Consider the following 16,296-nt stretch of genomic DNA (forward strand, 5'->3'; position numbering starts at 1 on the left):
TAGAGAGAAAAAAAAAAAAGGGGGCAATATCATTTTAATGAAAAACAGTAATTCCTACTGTGCCATATTCTTCATGCATAGGAAACAATCTGAAATTTATAAAAGAATCAAAGCCCAAAACACTCACATCTCTTCTTACAGAGCAAAGTTAGTGGCAGAACCTCTTCCAGATTATTTATTCCACATGTTATAAAAGCTAGGACAGACTGGTAAATTATGCAATGCTTAAGAAAGTGGGGGTTAAATGATCTGATCTTCAACTTTTGGAATTTAGTTTTGTCTATTTCAAGTCCAAAGAATTTGGTGACAATTCAAACAAAGACATCTGAAGCGACTACCAATTAATTAAAGCAATTTTGTAAGAATGTAAAGCTTTATAAATTTAGGTTTCATTCATGCATTGAAGACTTTTGTTAAATAGAATAATCTGAAAATAAGTCAGAAATTACAGGAAATTTCAAAATTATTTTGAATTTTGAAAGCAAAGGATTTTGCATGACTAAATAAAAATTACTTGCAAATGTGGACTGATTTAAAATTCGATTTTGTTTTTAAATTTTAAAATCAATTTCATTGTTTCTAAGGAAATCCTCTAAATTTTTTTAAACATTGCTGCAGCATCTTAGGAAGTTAAGCCAGGTGATATTTGTATATAGTATCTGAAATGGTTTCTGTTCCCTCTTGGAAAACAAGTTTTGAAGCATTGGCAGGCTTTCAGAACAAAATCACACCTCTTTTTTTATTTCTTAGCAAACCCTATTTAGATATTCTCTACGCACTCTTCTGTTCTGTGCTGCATTTTACTACATCTTGATGTGTGAATTAAAGCACTGAAGTGTGTTTTAAAGAAATCCTCCATCTGGAAAAAGGAAATAACGTGTGAGACACCAAACAGATTGAGTTCTTCAGATAGGTTTCTGTTTTAGAGCAAATAATTGCATTAGGAGTTAAAAAAATGGATATGTGATGAAGACAGCTGCAGCGCTCCTCAAAAGCAGACAGCTTATGTAAGGCTTTGGCAAACTACTATTCTACACCAAGATAATTAAGGCAAAGTGCATTTTTCTCCTTATTTGGAAACAGAGTAACAAAATTCTAAGTTCATGCTTTCTGTTTACCAGTTCTTATTTCATTTACAGGAACTCCCAGATTTCCTGAAAGAGCAGATCTATCTGAAAGAATGGCATGTGTACAATACATTGATACAGACCATTCCAGCCTACCTTGCACTATTTCAAGATCTGAGAGTACTGGAATTGTCAAAAAATCAAATCAACCATCTTCCAGCAGAAATTGGTGAGTTGGTCCAAGATATTCAGATATTTTATACTCATACCATTTAACTCTATTGCAGGGAAATGAGCATCCATGGATATTCTTGTTAATTTACTGGTAATTGTCTTCCTCATTTACACTGAACAGTCCCCACTACATTTTTATATCTCTCTGGCTTTAATTATACTTGCAAATTTGCACTGAGAGCTATGAATATGGTACAGGAAAACGTTAGGACATTTTTGTTATCTAAGGCAGTTATTGCTTGTATTCAATAGATGGAGAGTTTCTGGGAACAGGTGGTGTTTTATATGTCTTACAGATTAAGAAAAATAGAAATATTAGAGAATTTTAAGCCTCAAACAAGATGAATTGAAAATAAGATTGTGGGAAAAAGGAACAAAAAAATAGAATCCTGCAAAAAATATACATTTTAATTTTTTTAAGAGTTCAATAATGATCTTAATTTTTTAAAGACATATAGAGTAATTGATTCATAGAAAAATTTGAATTGGAAGGGACTTAAAGGTCTTCTAGTTCCAACCCCATTGCTGTGGGCAGGGACACCTTTCATTAGACCAGGTTGGTCAGAGCCCCTTCCAACCCAGCCTTGAATGTTTCCAGGGACATTGTTTCCACCACTTTTCTAGGCAACCTGTGCCAGTGCGTCAATAATACCCTTACAGTGAAGAATTTCTTTGTGATATCTAAACTAAATCTACTCAACCTGGTGTTATAAGTTTTAGAGAAACAAATTCTCAATGCTTAAATACTTTGGCCCTTGCCATTTTAAGCTACATAACAATAATTTTAATGCTTGCCTCACCTATGTTTTTAGGTCTTACAGTAGAAAAGCTTGTTTGACAGATTGTATTGGTATTGAGAGGGATTTACTATTCTTACAATGAAAAAATATAGCTGTAACAGGTGGCATGTTTGAGAGCTGAAGAAACTGGGCCCATTGTGGGCTCGCCAGCGTCGAGCTCATGCACCCAGGTGTACTGATACCTCAGCCTTTAATTTGAATACAGCAGTCCTTAGCTTTTCCCATGAGTGCCATTTCTTATGTACATTAAGAGAGAACAGTTTAATGACTGAAAACCTCACCTCTCTTGATATCAAAAGTTTAGCTAAGAAAAAACTGAAAGAGGAGGAGCCTCCTGAAACACAGAAATCTGAGCTAGAACTTTCTACTCTTTTAGTATTCTATTAGTCAAGTAACACTCATGCTTTTGATTTATTTACTAAGACTACATTTTAGAAAGAAAATTTTACATAGACATTGAGTTCTATTTTATAGCTTCAGCCTGGCATCTAAACACACTAACAGCTGGTAAACAAGACACAAGCAGGACATAATGGACATAAAATGAACACTAACTATTTTATCAGCACTTCGATTGCAGAACTCATATAGGTCAGTGAGTTTAATGGACAAATGCCTTATAAGACATAGTTTGGAAGAAAGTGGAAATAGCATGGAAGAAAGGTGAAAGGCTGCTAGTTTCCTGCCAGATGCTACCCTAAGTCATTGAACAGAGAGTTTTAAGGGGTTGTTGCTTAACCATTGAGGCAGGTAGAAGCAGGAAAATTTTTTTTTATTCTTATAATGTTATGCACTGCTAATGAAAATGATTCCGAAAAAACTCAAACACTAATGCTATTAAATATCTTTCTACAATAAAAGCATGAATACAGATCTCAGAATTACAGAATTGCTAAGATTGGAAATGACCTCTAAGATCATTGTGGCCAACCATAAACCTATCCCCAGGGTGTTCATCTCTAAATCATGTACCTAAGTGACACATGCACACATTTTTTTTAGCATTTTCGAGGATGGTAATTTTACCTGTTATTCGGGTGGCCTGTTCCAATGCCTGGCCAACTTTTCAGTGAAGAACTTTTCATCTAATATCCAATCTAGACATCCCCTTGTGCAACCTGAGGTAATTGCCTCTCATCTTTTCACTTCTCCCACTTTTTACATGGGAGAATAGACTGACCCTCACTTTGCTACACCCTACTTTTCAGGCAGTTGTAGAGAGTGATAAGGTCACCTTGCTTTTCTCCAGGATCAACAATACCAGCTCCCTCAGCTGCACCTCATAAAATTTGTGCTCCCCAGCTCTGTTGCCCTTCTCTGGACACTCTGCATCACCTCAGTGTCTCGGGTTTGTGGATTAGAAATGGTATTCCCTAATTTAATATTCCCACTGAGGCACTCCAAACCATGTGTCACTCACTCATTCCTCTCTCCCTCTCCCCTCCCCTTTCAGCCATGCGGAGACGAAAATTTGAGGTAGAAAATGTAAAGATCATGAATTGAGATAAGAACAATTTACTAGCAACAGCTGGAATGTCAGTTACAGAGCAAAGCAGTGATACCCAACTGCACTTACTTGACCAGGAGAGACCCCTTCTCCTACCCCTGAAAAACTCTGTGAGGTGATACAGAATAACCTCTGGGTATTAGGAATGCCCCCTCCCAGCAGCAGCAAAATTTAACCCTCTCCTGGTCAAAACCAGGACAGGAGCCCAGAACTGAACACAGGATTTGAGGTGTGGTCTCTCCAATGTCAAGTACAATAGGACAACAATTTCCTTGGTCCTGCTGGCCACACTGTTTTTGATACAGGCTTTCTTGGCCACCTGGGCACACTGCTGGGCCGTATTTGACTGGCTTTCAACCAGCATCCCCAGATCCTTTTCTGCCAGGCAGCTTTCCTGCTCCTTTTTCCCAAGTCTGTAGTGCTGTCTGGGGATATTGTGACCCAAGAACCGAACATGGCTCATATAATTTCTCTTGGGCCATTGTCCAGCTGGTCCAGATGACTCTGAATAACTTTCCTACCCTCTATAGATCAATCTTCCTGCCCAATTTAGTGTTGTTTTCAAAGTGGCTGAGGGGACACTTGATCTCCACATCCAGATCAACAATAGTGACTTTGGGTTGGACTCAATGATCTTTGGGCTGGATTTGATGATCTGGGTTGGACATAATGATCTTGAAGGTCTCTTCCAGCCCAGTGATTCTGTGATTCTGTAATAAAGACTCTAAAGAGGGCTGGCCCCAGCACTGAGTCCAGGGGAACCCCATTGATGACCAGGGGACAAGTAGGTTGTTCTAGTAGAAGGTAATGCAGAGCCTTTATTAGACTTTTTTTGGGAAACAAGGAAAAAGGTCTCATTGTTTCCAGTAGGAATCACTGTTCTTTCAACTGCATTAAAATGATGGGATTTCTACTCATCAGTATCTTTTATGTAATTCCCATTTATTCACTTTCCCTCCAATATGTTTATCTCGCTAGTTTATAACCATTATTTATTTCTTTCAATGTTTTTGTTGCTGTTTTTTAATGTAAATATTTGCCTGGAAGGGACAGAGAATGTTAGAAAATGCTTTTTTGTAGGGCTTCCCTTAGACATGGTATTAAAGCACTCATCATCCTCCTCTCACCCGAGAACTTTTGTTCAAAAATTTTATTTTTCATGATTCATTAAATCTAGTAACTCCTCAGTGGAAACATATATTTGAACATTAGACACTGCATAACTAAATTTAGAGGTTTGCTAAGCTATAGATATTACTTATATATATATATATATATTATATATCTAATCTATATTTATATCTATATCATCTATATCTATATCTAATATATATATCTGTATATATATATACATGTAACTTATATATAATTATATATTGCAGTAGTAATTCTAGCTTACCCAGAAAATAATGCATAATCACTCATGTTGTCTAAAATTAAACAATACAAAAATCCACTCCAAGACTGTTCAGAATTTTTTTGCCAAAACTTCCTGATGTTTTTCAGTCTTATTGAATGTTGTGTGTTGATAGGCCACGTGTTAGTAAGGCACTGGAACTGCTCTTTTTGTTATGGCATAAATTACAGAGGAGCTTTGTCTTAATTTTTGTAATGCTATCTTTGTTTATGTGTAAAGGGATATGCTTGCAAATTGCAAATAGCTGTGCTTTTATTTCATGTACTATATATACATACAGAGATGCATATAAATGTGTATTGGAAATGTTAATTATTTTCATAATGCAATATTATGGAAGGTCTTGGATGATTAGAAATTGTTGAATACTGCTTCTAAGTAAAATCTTTAATATTTTAAGTATACTAATATACAAGTCAACTTATCTACTAAATTTTCACAAGGAAAGTTGTTGATGTGGGTTTGATTTTGGAGCTCTAAGCAAAGAGTGAGGACTGAGTGTTAAATCAAAGGTAAGGTGTCTGGAAAGGTTAAGTGCTAAGGTATTCATCATTTTGTCTTCTGCTTACAAAATAGCAATAACTAGTTAAATATCACAGCTCAAATGTACTTGAAAGCAATGACAGATAGTTGATGTTGGCAGTGACATGCATCTTGTTGAGTCTTTAATCTTCAGACAGAATTGAAGTCAACTTTAGGTCAACAAATCATCCAGCAGAGGATAACCTGGTGAGGCATATTATGACAACTTTTGATTCTCACAAGAGGTAAAGGTATAAGAGAACATCAGGTGATAAGAATATTTTCAGTGAAAAGAATAATTGCTGCAGTAGAAGTTTCTGGACTTCTGGAATATTGATGTTCATATTCCTGTTTTACTAGATTTAGAAGATAATGCTAGTCTCTGAATCCGAGGGAAGAAGGAGTTGAATCTATTTTCAGATATTTCCTATCACATTTTTATAGTCATATATGTACATGAACAACAACATATTTGTAACAGAAGACAGCTGAAAATACTTTTGATTTGATAGTTTTTGTGTAATAGTAAATATTTTTATCAGAAAAAGAAAAATGAAAAGAAAAGAAAAGAAAAGAAAAGAAAAGAAAAGAAAAGAAAAGAAAAGAAAAGAAAAGAAAAGAAAAGAAAAGAAAAGAAAAGAAAAGAAAAAAGAAAAGAGAAAGAAAGGCATTGTCTATTTAAAATGGTTTGCCTAGGAATAACAGAGAAAAAATCATGAATGAGGTGTAGCCAGGGGATTTTCTTTATCTTCTGAGTGAGATTACAGCTTTAGCTTTGGCTCTGTGGCTGCAGTGCAATTCCTGCATGTAAAATAGTGCTAGTACATTAGTAATTGCTATAACTGAAACTATCCAACAATATATTCTCACATTCACATAGGAAATAGTGAACTGGAGTTTCATATGTTGCCAAAGCCTTTACACTGGCACAGAACTGTAAGGTTATACTGGGATTTTTTTGTCCTGTAAATTATACTTCTCAAAGAGCTGTTAATAAAATATTTGTACTGTGTCCTCTCCCATTTTTGATTTTCCAAGTATTTAGGACTAAAAATAACTGCTTTTGAGGCATACTTTATTAAGAAATCAGGAAATTTTTGTCTCTTTTCTAGGCACAGTATAAAATTTCCTTTGTTCATATCGTTAATTCAATTTTCTAGAATTCAGAAGGGAAAAGTATTAGTAATAGGATTTTAGGTGACTTCTTGATACCGAAAATAGCTTTTTCTATTAATAAGATTCCCAATGTGTTTTGTGAGTTTCCAAGAAGAAAATACATATTCTCATCTTAAATGCCTATTCTGAGGAACTGCAAACTCATCTATTATGTTTGTCATTTATTAAGAATTCAATGTGATTTTTCCAACAGCTCAATCTTGTATGAAACAGAGGAAAATTTTGTTCATACCCTCCCTTTGGAGAGGCAGTATTAAACACTGGTGTCGCAAGTTGACTGTTTTTATGAGGACATTTTGGACTCAGTTTTCAATGGCAGTCTCTCTTCTCACACTTCCTGAGTGGACGGCACTGAGGGCAGGAGCTGGGGGAGTTAAGACACTTGCACTGTAAGCAAAGATCAGGTTCATGACCATCTGAGGAGCCTGAATGTCAGTGAAAACTGATGAGATGCATCCCAGAAGTTTGAGGGAACTGCCTGATGTAGCCACTAAGCCACTCTCTGAAAGTCATGGCAGTCAGGTAAAGTCCCGGGGGACTGAAAGATCGAAAATGTTGCGCACATTTTAGAAGGAAGCAGAAAGGACGAAAGGGATCATGTGAATCTCATGAGGTTTCACAACACCAAGAATCAGGTGCTGTGCTTGGGTTGAGGCATACTCTGGGGCCAGCACAGGCTGGGGGATGAACGGATGCAGAGCAGCCCTGCTGAAAAGGGCTTGGTGGGTGAGAGGCTGGACATGACCCAGCCATGGGCACTCCCAGCCCACAGAGCCAAACGTGCCCTGGGCTGCATCCAGAGCAGCGTGGGCAGCAGGGGAGGGAGGGGATTCTGCCCCTCTGCTCTGCTCTGCTCTGCTCTGGGGAGAGCCCACCTGGAACCTGCATCCAGCTCTGGGGTCCCAGCACAGGGAGGACGTGAACCTGTTGGAATGATAACAGAGGAGAGACACAAAGGTGATTAGAGGGATCGAGGGCCTCTCCTGAGATGACAGGCTGAGAGAAATTAGCTTGTCCAGCGTGTAGGAAAGAAGGCTCTGGGGTGACCTTTCTGTGGCTTTTCAGTACCTGAAGGAAGTCTATAAAAATAACTGGATAGCTGTTTACAAGCTCATGTAGTAACAGGACAAAGGGTAATGGCCATAAAGTTAAGGAGGGTAGGTTTAGTTTAGATATTAGATGTTCTTTCCTCTGAGAGTGATCAGGCAATTATTGCCCAGATAAGCTGTGTATGCTCCAACGCTGGAAGTGTTCAAGACCAGACTGGATGGGGCTTTGATAACCCTGGTCTCTAGTGAAATCTGGCCTTGCCCATGGCAGAGGGGCTGGAACTAGATGATCTCCAAGGTCCCTTTCAAGCCAAGATATTCCATATTTCAATTATTCTATGCTTGCAGATTAATGTAAAAAGTTTACCAGCATTTTCCAAGTGGATCTACATTTAATAGGATCTTTAGATGATAAAGGCATTCTGTAACCTCATCTCTGTTTTGTCTCTGACACCTTTTTAGAACCACTAATGTAGGCTTGTGTAAAAGGTGAATTTGTACTAGCATTGTTAGAATGCTGCTTTGCTCATAAGAAATTACAGAATTTAATTACCAATTCAGACTTTAAAAAATGAATTAAAAATTTCAGCTGTGAATATATGCAACAACTATGACACTGGATCTCTCATCTAAAGAAGAAATACTAATTGGGAAACTTTTAGGGTGGCCATGGATTTAATTTTGGCTTTTACTGCCTCTCCATGCAAAACACAGAAATGTTATCTGCTTAATTCCAGAATTTACATACTTTTTTGAATGAAAATTCAGCAACATGAAGCATAGGTAAAAGGAGCATTGTACAGCAATGATTTTACTATTATTGCTTTTAATTCAGAAGTTGTGCTTGAATATTATATGAATGTATAAGTAACATGTGTGGGAGTCAAATCCTGTTTTGCATTTGTACAATCATGGAAGAGGTGTCACCTCCTCTCTGCCTTCCTAAAGAGCTGTATTACATGCTCATTAAGCCTGATTTTACTGGGCACCCTACCAAAGATGGTGGATAACTTCTGCATTAAGAAGACATAAATAAGCCCCTAGATGCAGGTTTCAGGGTTGTGAAAGTCCATACTGCCTTAACACCCTTCTTTTTCCCCCTCCTCCAAATGGCAATGTCTGTGGTATTTGAAGAATATTTTGAGATTCATCCCTCCACAATTTTGTGTACTTTAAATCAAGATGCAGGATTTGAGAATCTTTAGTTTTCATATATGTTTTTTATAGTCACACATTTGTGCTCTCTCTGACAAAGTTTGCCTAGCAGGTTTCACTCTGTAATCTGGATTACCATTCTGACAGTTTATATAACCTAACTCTATCCTTATCTATGTTGTTTGTTACAAACATCGTAAATAGTTATTTACAGGAAGGAATCAGAGATGTGGTGCTGAATGGAAACCAGGCTGAAATAAAAATTTTATAAAGGAGAAGCAAGTTGTTCCCAACTCATTTGGTTTCTATCTTTCGAAAATATGACTGAGCTTCAAGCAGTAGATCTTGTCTACCTGGTATTCCATGACCAGTTTGATACAGAGAACTATGGAAAATGAATGTTTGACTGTAACAGAAGGCACTTTGATGCCACAATTGTAAAATGAGCAATTAAACCAGAGGCAAAAATATGTTTACTTGGAAAGAGAAAATGTTGGTCATGAAGGAGGTTATTTGTGGATTTTCTCAAGGATCAGTCTTGACACTTAGCAATTTTCAGGAATGGGGTTACTGAAATTTTCTGACACAGTTTGTCTGTGTGTTGTCACTACAAAACAGGTGGAAATATGGTAAGGCTGATGAGCAGATAGGATTCTAAAAAAATACAGAGATTAAATTCATAGTTGCAGAGCTCAAGATCATGTATTCAGTTTTCGTGCAGCATGTCAGAGATCATTAAATGCAAAAAATGAAATAAATGAAATTCCAAATCTAACAGTCACAGGAGGACTACTCAGTAATTTTAGATGAGAACAGATGCAAAATAAGTCTATTAGGACCATTTAAGGAGGGGAATTTTTATTTTGTCAGCAGAGACTAGAAAAAATGGCTTATTCAGACTAGTAAAATTAATTCTGAGATATCTGTTAACTATGAAAACATCAGAAGTAAACACCAGGTAAAGAAAAAAAATTATTGAAAGATGAACTTGACAAAGGAATGGATGTTTATAAAGTTTATAAAACTTCTACAAATAAATTTAGGCAAGCAATCTGAAATTATTCCAAATGAAGAAAATTGAGAAACTCAGTAACTTCTAATAGTACCATAACAGCAGCAGATATGAAAAATAAACTACTTTTCAAATGAAATGTTAGAAATGAAAAAAATGTGATTATGTGAAGTGGTCATACAAGGATTTTATCCAGGATATCCTGGTTAGTCTTATATGTTTCTTATTGCCCTAGAGGGCGTGTTATTGTTTGACTACTGCTCACTTGTCAGGTGGCATAACTTAATCAACTGAAGAGCCCAGAGGTGAAAAATAGCCCCTATAGAATTCCAAGAGATTGCTCCCTGCAGGCAGATCTTGGCAAGCTTCATCCCATTCATCTATGTTGTCCTGCATTTGTTATGGAGATAAAATTCAATTGCATGACTCATGCCTTTTCCCAGTAATTTTCATAATCTTAGTCACAGCAATTACTGTAAATTGACTGTAGAATCTCTAGTGCCCTTCTGTTGTGTTAGAGAGAGACTATATATGACAAGAAAAAATGTGATTAATTTTTTACTTATTTTTTTTCTCATACCCGCAAACCATACTGGGAACATTGACATTCCTGTTAGGTGCTGTGAAAACCAGGCAGAGAAGCTGTGCTTGGGTGCCTCCCACTACCCAGAAAGGCTGCTATATTTTTGTGATTTCATGGTTCTGCTCCAAGTCTCTAATGCATCAGAGGTGACCACCTGAGCAGAGTTAGATGAGTCAGTGACTATCATGTCGGTAACACCAGATGCTTTGCCTAGTAGTCCATTAGTAGTTAGTTCTTCAATTACTAATGGAACTGAGAGGCAGAACTTTCAGTGACTGAAAAATTAGCAACGTCTGTTGTGGTTTAGCACTTGTAGGCAGCTAAGCCTCATACAGCTTGCTTAGCCCCCTGCAGTCCTGTCTCCCACAGGAGGAGGGGGAGAGAAAGGGGAAGGCAGAAGTGAGAAAACTCATGCATCAGGACAAAGAGAGTTTAAAAAGAAGTAAACAAATCAGTGATGCAAAAACATTTACCGCAAATTGATCCACATTCAGTCTCTAAGCAATAGAGATCTTAAAACTCACTCCCATTCCACCTCTGTCTCCTGCTTTTACTGTGGAATGTGACTTATGGCATATTCCTTTGGTCAGTTTGGATCCAATGTGTCAGCCTTGTCACCTCTCAGCCTCTTGCCCACTCCTAGCTGACTCACTGGGGAATCAGAGTGAGAAAAAAAAAATTGCAGTATTACCACTGTTCAGTTATTACCATTGTTTGGTTATAAATCCAAAACATAACACTATATGAGTTGCTATGAGAAGCACTAACTCCATTCCAGATAGAACCAGTACAATATTCCAGTGCTGAAAGAACAGGCAAAACATTCCAGGGCTAATGAATAAATGGTTCTTCTTTCATTCCAATGGGATTTGCTCTCCTTTAACAAGGGATTAGTTGGTTGAGGAAGTAAATTCTGATTTTCTGATTCTCTAGTTTTAAGGCATTTCTGTCTCAGTCATAATTTTGTTGCAATGAAGTGGTAAATTCATGATTATGACACTTAACACGTGATATAATATCTTCATCTACATTATGATACTAAACCTGGTGAGGTTTCCTGATCAGTAGACTAAACTTCTATAATTTTTAGGTGCTTAAAATGTAGTTCACATGTTGACACAATTAAATTTGTTTTATTATCCCCATGACCCTTGTCAGATAAGAGTCTACTGGCAAAACAATGCCTGTTGTAGTCTTACAGAAATCTTTTCTTCTATTTTAACTAAACCAGCAGCTTACAGTAAAGGAAAACAAGGTCACTATCCTAAAAGGAAAATTGAATTTTGAAATACACCTCAGTTTCTGGCAGAGCTAGAGCTGGAAGGAAGCTGGGTGGAAGACCCTGTGTTTTTCGTTGTTATAACTTGTTGAGATTAATGTAACATAGTTATCACAATATATGCCTTGTCTGCCACATGTGAGATGATTTGGGTGGTCCAGTCATCATTTAAAGACAATGTTGTGTCCAAGGGAAACTGTGGGTTTTATGTAAAATGCTGAGTGATCTGGCAACTGCTAGTGTTGGCATAAAACTGCGTGTTTCTGGCCCTGGCAACAGCAACTACTCAGGGAAAAAAATGTAGGACTTTCTACTCTTTATGTCTCTTCTCTGTCCTTTTCTGTGGAAGCACTAAATACCCGCTGGTGAGGATTTCCATAGATTGCAAAAGGTGAACAACTCTAAGCCAACATTTGCTTTGGAAGTTTAACTAAATGTTAATGTCTTAAGGATAAGAACACTACTATGACACTGTGAGGACTCTTTGTATTCTACAGTGTCACCCAAATCTAATGAAACACCAGATTCTTAAAAAAACTTGGTTATAAATAGAAGACTGACTGTTATGATTTAGGTGGTACCCCCAATTCAGTGGCCCCCCAAGACTCCTCAAACCATGCACAACTCCATTTTGCTCCCTGGCTTTCCCCTTTTCCTCTTTCTGTAGCACTCTCGAGAGGAGAATGGGAGGAACAAAAAGTAAAGATTGAACATTGACAGAAGAAAAAATTTACCAGAAACAGCAGTAAGCTAATGAAATGTACAGTAACAACCACAATGCTAATTACAGAAGTTACAAGAAAAGTCGACATTCACACAGAAAAAAACCCTGACAATAGAAAATTAATAAATCAGGCAGCTCCCTTCGCCATGGTTACTTGCCCAAACCAGAACCCCATCTTGCTGGATGAAAGTCTCTTTCTCCCACTCCTGACTATGATGTGAGGTGGTATAGAATAATGTCTGGGTCCTGGCCATGCCGTTTATCATCTACTGGAAAAATTAGTCCTGTCCTGGCCAGACCTGGAACTCTGATTTATGTATTGTTTTCGTTGCTGTGTCTTCTCTTGCATTGAAAATATCTAGTCTGCTTTGAAAACTTGTTGACAATGAGACTGTTCTCTCCGAGTTGCCAACTGCTGAATGCATTTGTGTTTCTTACTTCTGCATTTCCTCCTAAATGCTGTATTCTCTCCCTGGGTAGAAGAGAATACCACAGGAAAATAAATTAATAGAGGGAAATATTGTAGATGTTAACAAGCTGAGTACATACAGTTAATATCCTTACAGGAAGGGATGCCATCCAGGACCACCTTGACAAACTTGAGAGGTGGGTTCATGTGAACTTCATGGAAGTCAACAGGGGAAAGTACAAGATCCTGCCCATGTGCTGGGAGAATTTCTAATATTGGTGCAGACTGGGGGTGAATGGATTGAGAACAGCTCCACAGAGAAGGACTTGAGAATACTGGTGAATGAGAATTGGATGTGAGCTGGCGATGTGCATTTGCAGCCCAGAAAGCTAACGGTATCTTGAGCAAAAATTGTGCGACCAGTATGTTGAAGCGAGTGAGACTCCACCTGGAAAACTTAATCCAGTCTTGGGGCTTCCAGTCCAAGAAAGGCATGAGCCTGCTGGAATGGCTTCAGTGAAGGGCTGTGAAGATTGCCAGAGGTCCAGAACACTTCTATGAAGGAAAGCTGAGACAGTTGGGAGGGTTTAGACTGAAGGAGAGAAGGTTCTGTTGTCACCTTATTGCCACCTTTCAACATTTAAAGTGCACTTATGAGAAAGGTAGGAGGAGACTTTTCACCAGTGCCTGTACCGACAGGACAAGGGACAATGGCTTCAAATGGAAAGAGAGTAGGTGTAGATTGGACCTAAGAAATTTTTTATGATGAATGTGATGTGACATTAGAACAGTATGCCTGGAGAAATTGTGCATGACTCATCATGGGAAGTATTCAGACAGATTGGACAAGGCCTTGTACTAGGTGATTTTTGAAGGTTCTTTCCAAATGAAACCGTTTGTGATTCTGCAATTCTGTGATTATTCATGTAATACAAAAACCAGGCTTTCCAAAAAATGTTCTCATTTTGTTATGTATTCACTGATTCCTTAGCTACCACATTAGCTGTTTGATACTTTCAAATATCTTCCAGTTTGATTTTTTCACAGAATAACTTGCATTTTTTTTTCAGGATATTGCATTTTAATTATGTTTCTAATCCTCTTTTTGTTCACAATTATGTAAAGTTATAATTTGAAGAAACAAAAATCTTTGTTAGTAAATGTAGCATAGAATATTATAATGGCCTTTAAATTAAGCCAGTAGATATGATAAATCACAAAAAAGAAAATAATGAAACACATGCACCCATCCATTATATAATCAAAAGTGTGTTATGCAGGATACTAAAGACAGAATTCTTGATGTGAGTTTAGTAGGAGTCATTGTTCTCAACGAGGAGGTTGTATAAAAGTTGCAAAGATGTGTTTCCGTTGGTAGGTAAATACATTTTGGCGAAGCCAAAAGCCAACTTCTCTAGTTTCAAATGAGGTCAAGAGGCATCTCATTGTTAGAAGAAACAAGATGTTTGAATGTCTTTGCTGTCTCCTTTCAAACTCTCTCCAAAAGCATTGCTGATTAAGGGCACTATTGCCCCTCAAAATGTTAATGATCCCTGCAGAAAATATTTATTAATCTTATTCATCATCACAATAAGGAGCTTTTTCTGTGCTTAACTGAGTATACCTTTTATTTTTGCTTTCTCTCTCTTTCTTTTATTTTTAAGTACACTGATTTGAATTATCTTACCCTCACAGGCTGCTTAAAAAACCTCAAAGTGCTCAATGTGAGTTTCAATAATTTGAAGTCAGTTCCTCCTGAACTGGGTGATTGTGAAAATCTAGAAAAACTGGATTTGTCTGGAAATATGGAAATAACAGAGCTCCCATTTGAAGTAAGATAACAATCTATGTTTGTTTCCATCTTTTTTATTTGGCGTAAAAGGTATTTTATTACAGTGTTCAAATCTTTTCCTAACAGATTAAATCATATTCCTTGAAGTTTTTAACAATAATGTTTTACTAGTAATATCATTGAAAATGCCTTAAAAGCACTTAAATAGGGCCAAGGTACTTTGTTTTGGTTTTCCAGTAACTAAATTTTACTTATATATATTCTGATATATTAAAGAGGACAGGATCCTAAAGGGGATTTGGCTGTGGTAATAAGCAGAAGGCTGCAAATAGCTGTTTTCTGTAAAAATAAAATACATCTTGGTAGTCAAATTCACATACACACTTTGTTCCCGCTGTCTGTTTAAGTTTAAAAACTGTATGGAAAGTTCTACAAACAGCACTGCATTTTGCTATGAGCACAAATATCTCTCAAAGGATATTACATGTGAGGAATGCCATGAATGTATAATAGACTGAGAAAAGAACTCCCAGGCATGCACCAGCATTATTTTCTTTCTGTTGGCTGCATAACTGCTCTCTGCCACAGCTGCTCTGAGACTTATTGTCAGGGGGAAATAAAATCATTGGCTGGTACCTAACCACAATTTTTGCTGTCATCTGTATTTCTCAGGTTCTTAATATCCTGATTTCTGGGGGGTGAGTAGAGGAACCTTCAGGGAAAAGTGTCAGCCTCTTCTTTACTGATTCCTACTTTTTCCCTAAACATCTGTTACTGGTAATTCATTGGCAATGTTGGAGTGGATTAAACTTATGTGAGATCTGATTTAGCCCTGCTTATGTTCTCTTCTGAGGAAAGTAATAGTAATTAATTTTCTCCACTGAATTTTCATAGTAAAGAAGTTTATTTAAAAAGAATTGCTAAAAAATGAGTGAACAAAATGGAAACAAAGAGTGAACCTTCACACAATAAATGCACCTGGAAAATAAATGCTAACAACAGAATAACCAGTGCAGGTGTCCTTTCTCCTGCCTCTTCTCCTTTGGATAGCAAAATCAGTGACTGAAACAGATAGAATTTAACTAATAAAAAAGAACCATAATGTAATCAGGAAATCATATGTCCTGAATAGGCAAATGAATTAAACAAAATCATCTTAGAATATAAGATATTGTGAGAATATGTGAGTATATTCAAACATGTGGATGGTAAGTTTACTCCCAGTCACTGCTGTTTTAAAACCACTGAGTGTTTTCCCAGCTGCTTACATATGTCTTGTAGTGGAAGGATTTACCCATGTTTATGCATTATGGGTAGCCCTTGCATGGAAACCTACCTGTGCATAAAAGTCTTTACAGCGCTGAGCCTGAGAGACCGATGTTTCTTTTGGAGAGCTCTAAAATATTGTTTCCTTCCTAAAGTCTCCTATTCAATGAAATTGAAAGCCGCAAAAGTGAGTGTAGGTTATGGCCTAATTGTTCACTTAAAACTTAGGGAAAAAAATTGGAGTTGTGCAAATAACTATATATAATAGTAAAAACTGCAAGCAACATCATATTAGTATGGTACA

At 37.1% G+C, this 16,296-nt stretch overlaps 1 protein-coding gene across 3 annotated transcripts in view; it reads left to right on the top strand.

Moving 5' to 3' along the window:
* LRRC2 (leucine rich repeat containing 2) overlaps positions 1–16,296 on the top strand; it is a 77,570-nt gene that overhangs the window by 35,247 nt on the left and 26,027 nt on the right. For all 3 annotated transcript variants that reach the window (XM_063180649.1, XM_063180650.1, XM_063180651.1), the window contains 2 exons: positions 1,140–1,296; positions 14,630–14,766. In XM_063180649.1, coding sequence (XP_063036719.1) covers positions 1,140–1,296; positions 14,630–14,766 — 294 coding nt within the window. The remainder of the gene's footprint in view (positions 1–1,139; positions 1,297–14,629; positions 14,767–16,296) is intronic.

Source organism: Melospiza melodia, chromosome Z (assembly GCF_035770615.1).
Source record: "Melospiza melodia melodia isolate bMelMel2 chromosome Z, bMelMel2.pri, whole genome shotgun sequence".
NCBI classification, from domain to species: domain Eukaryota; kingdom Metazoa; phylum Chordata; class Aves; order Passeriformes; family Passerellidae; genus Melospiza; species Melospiza melodia.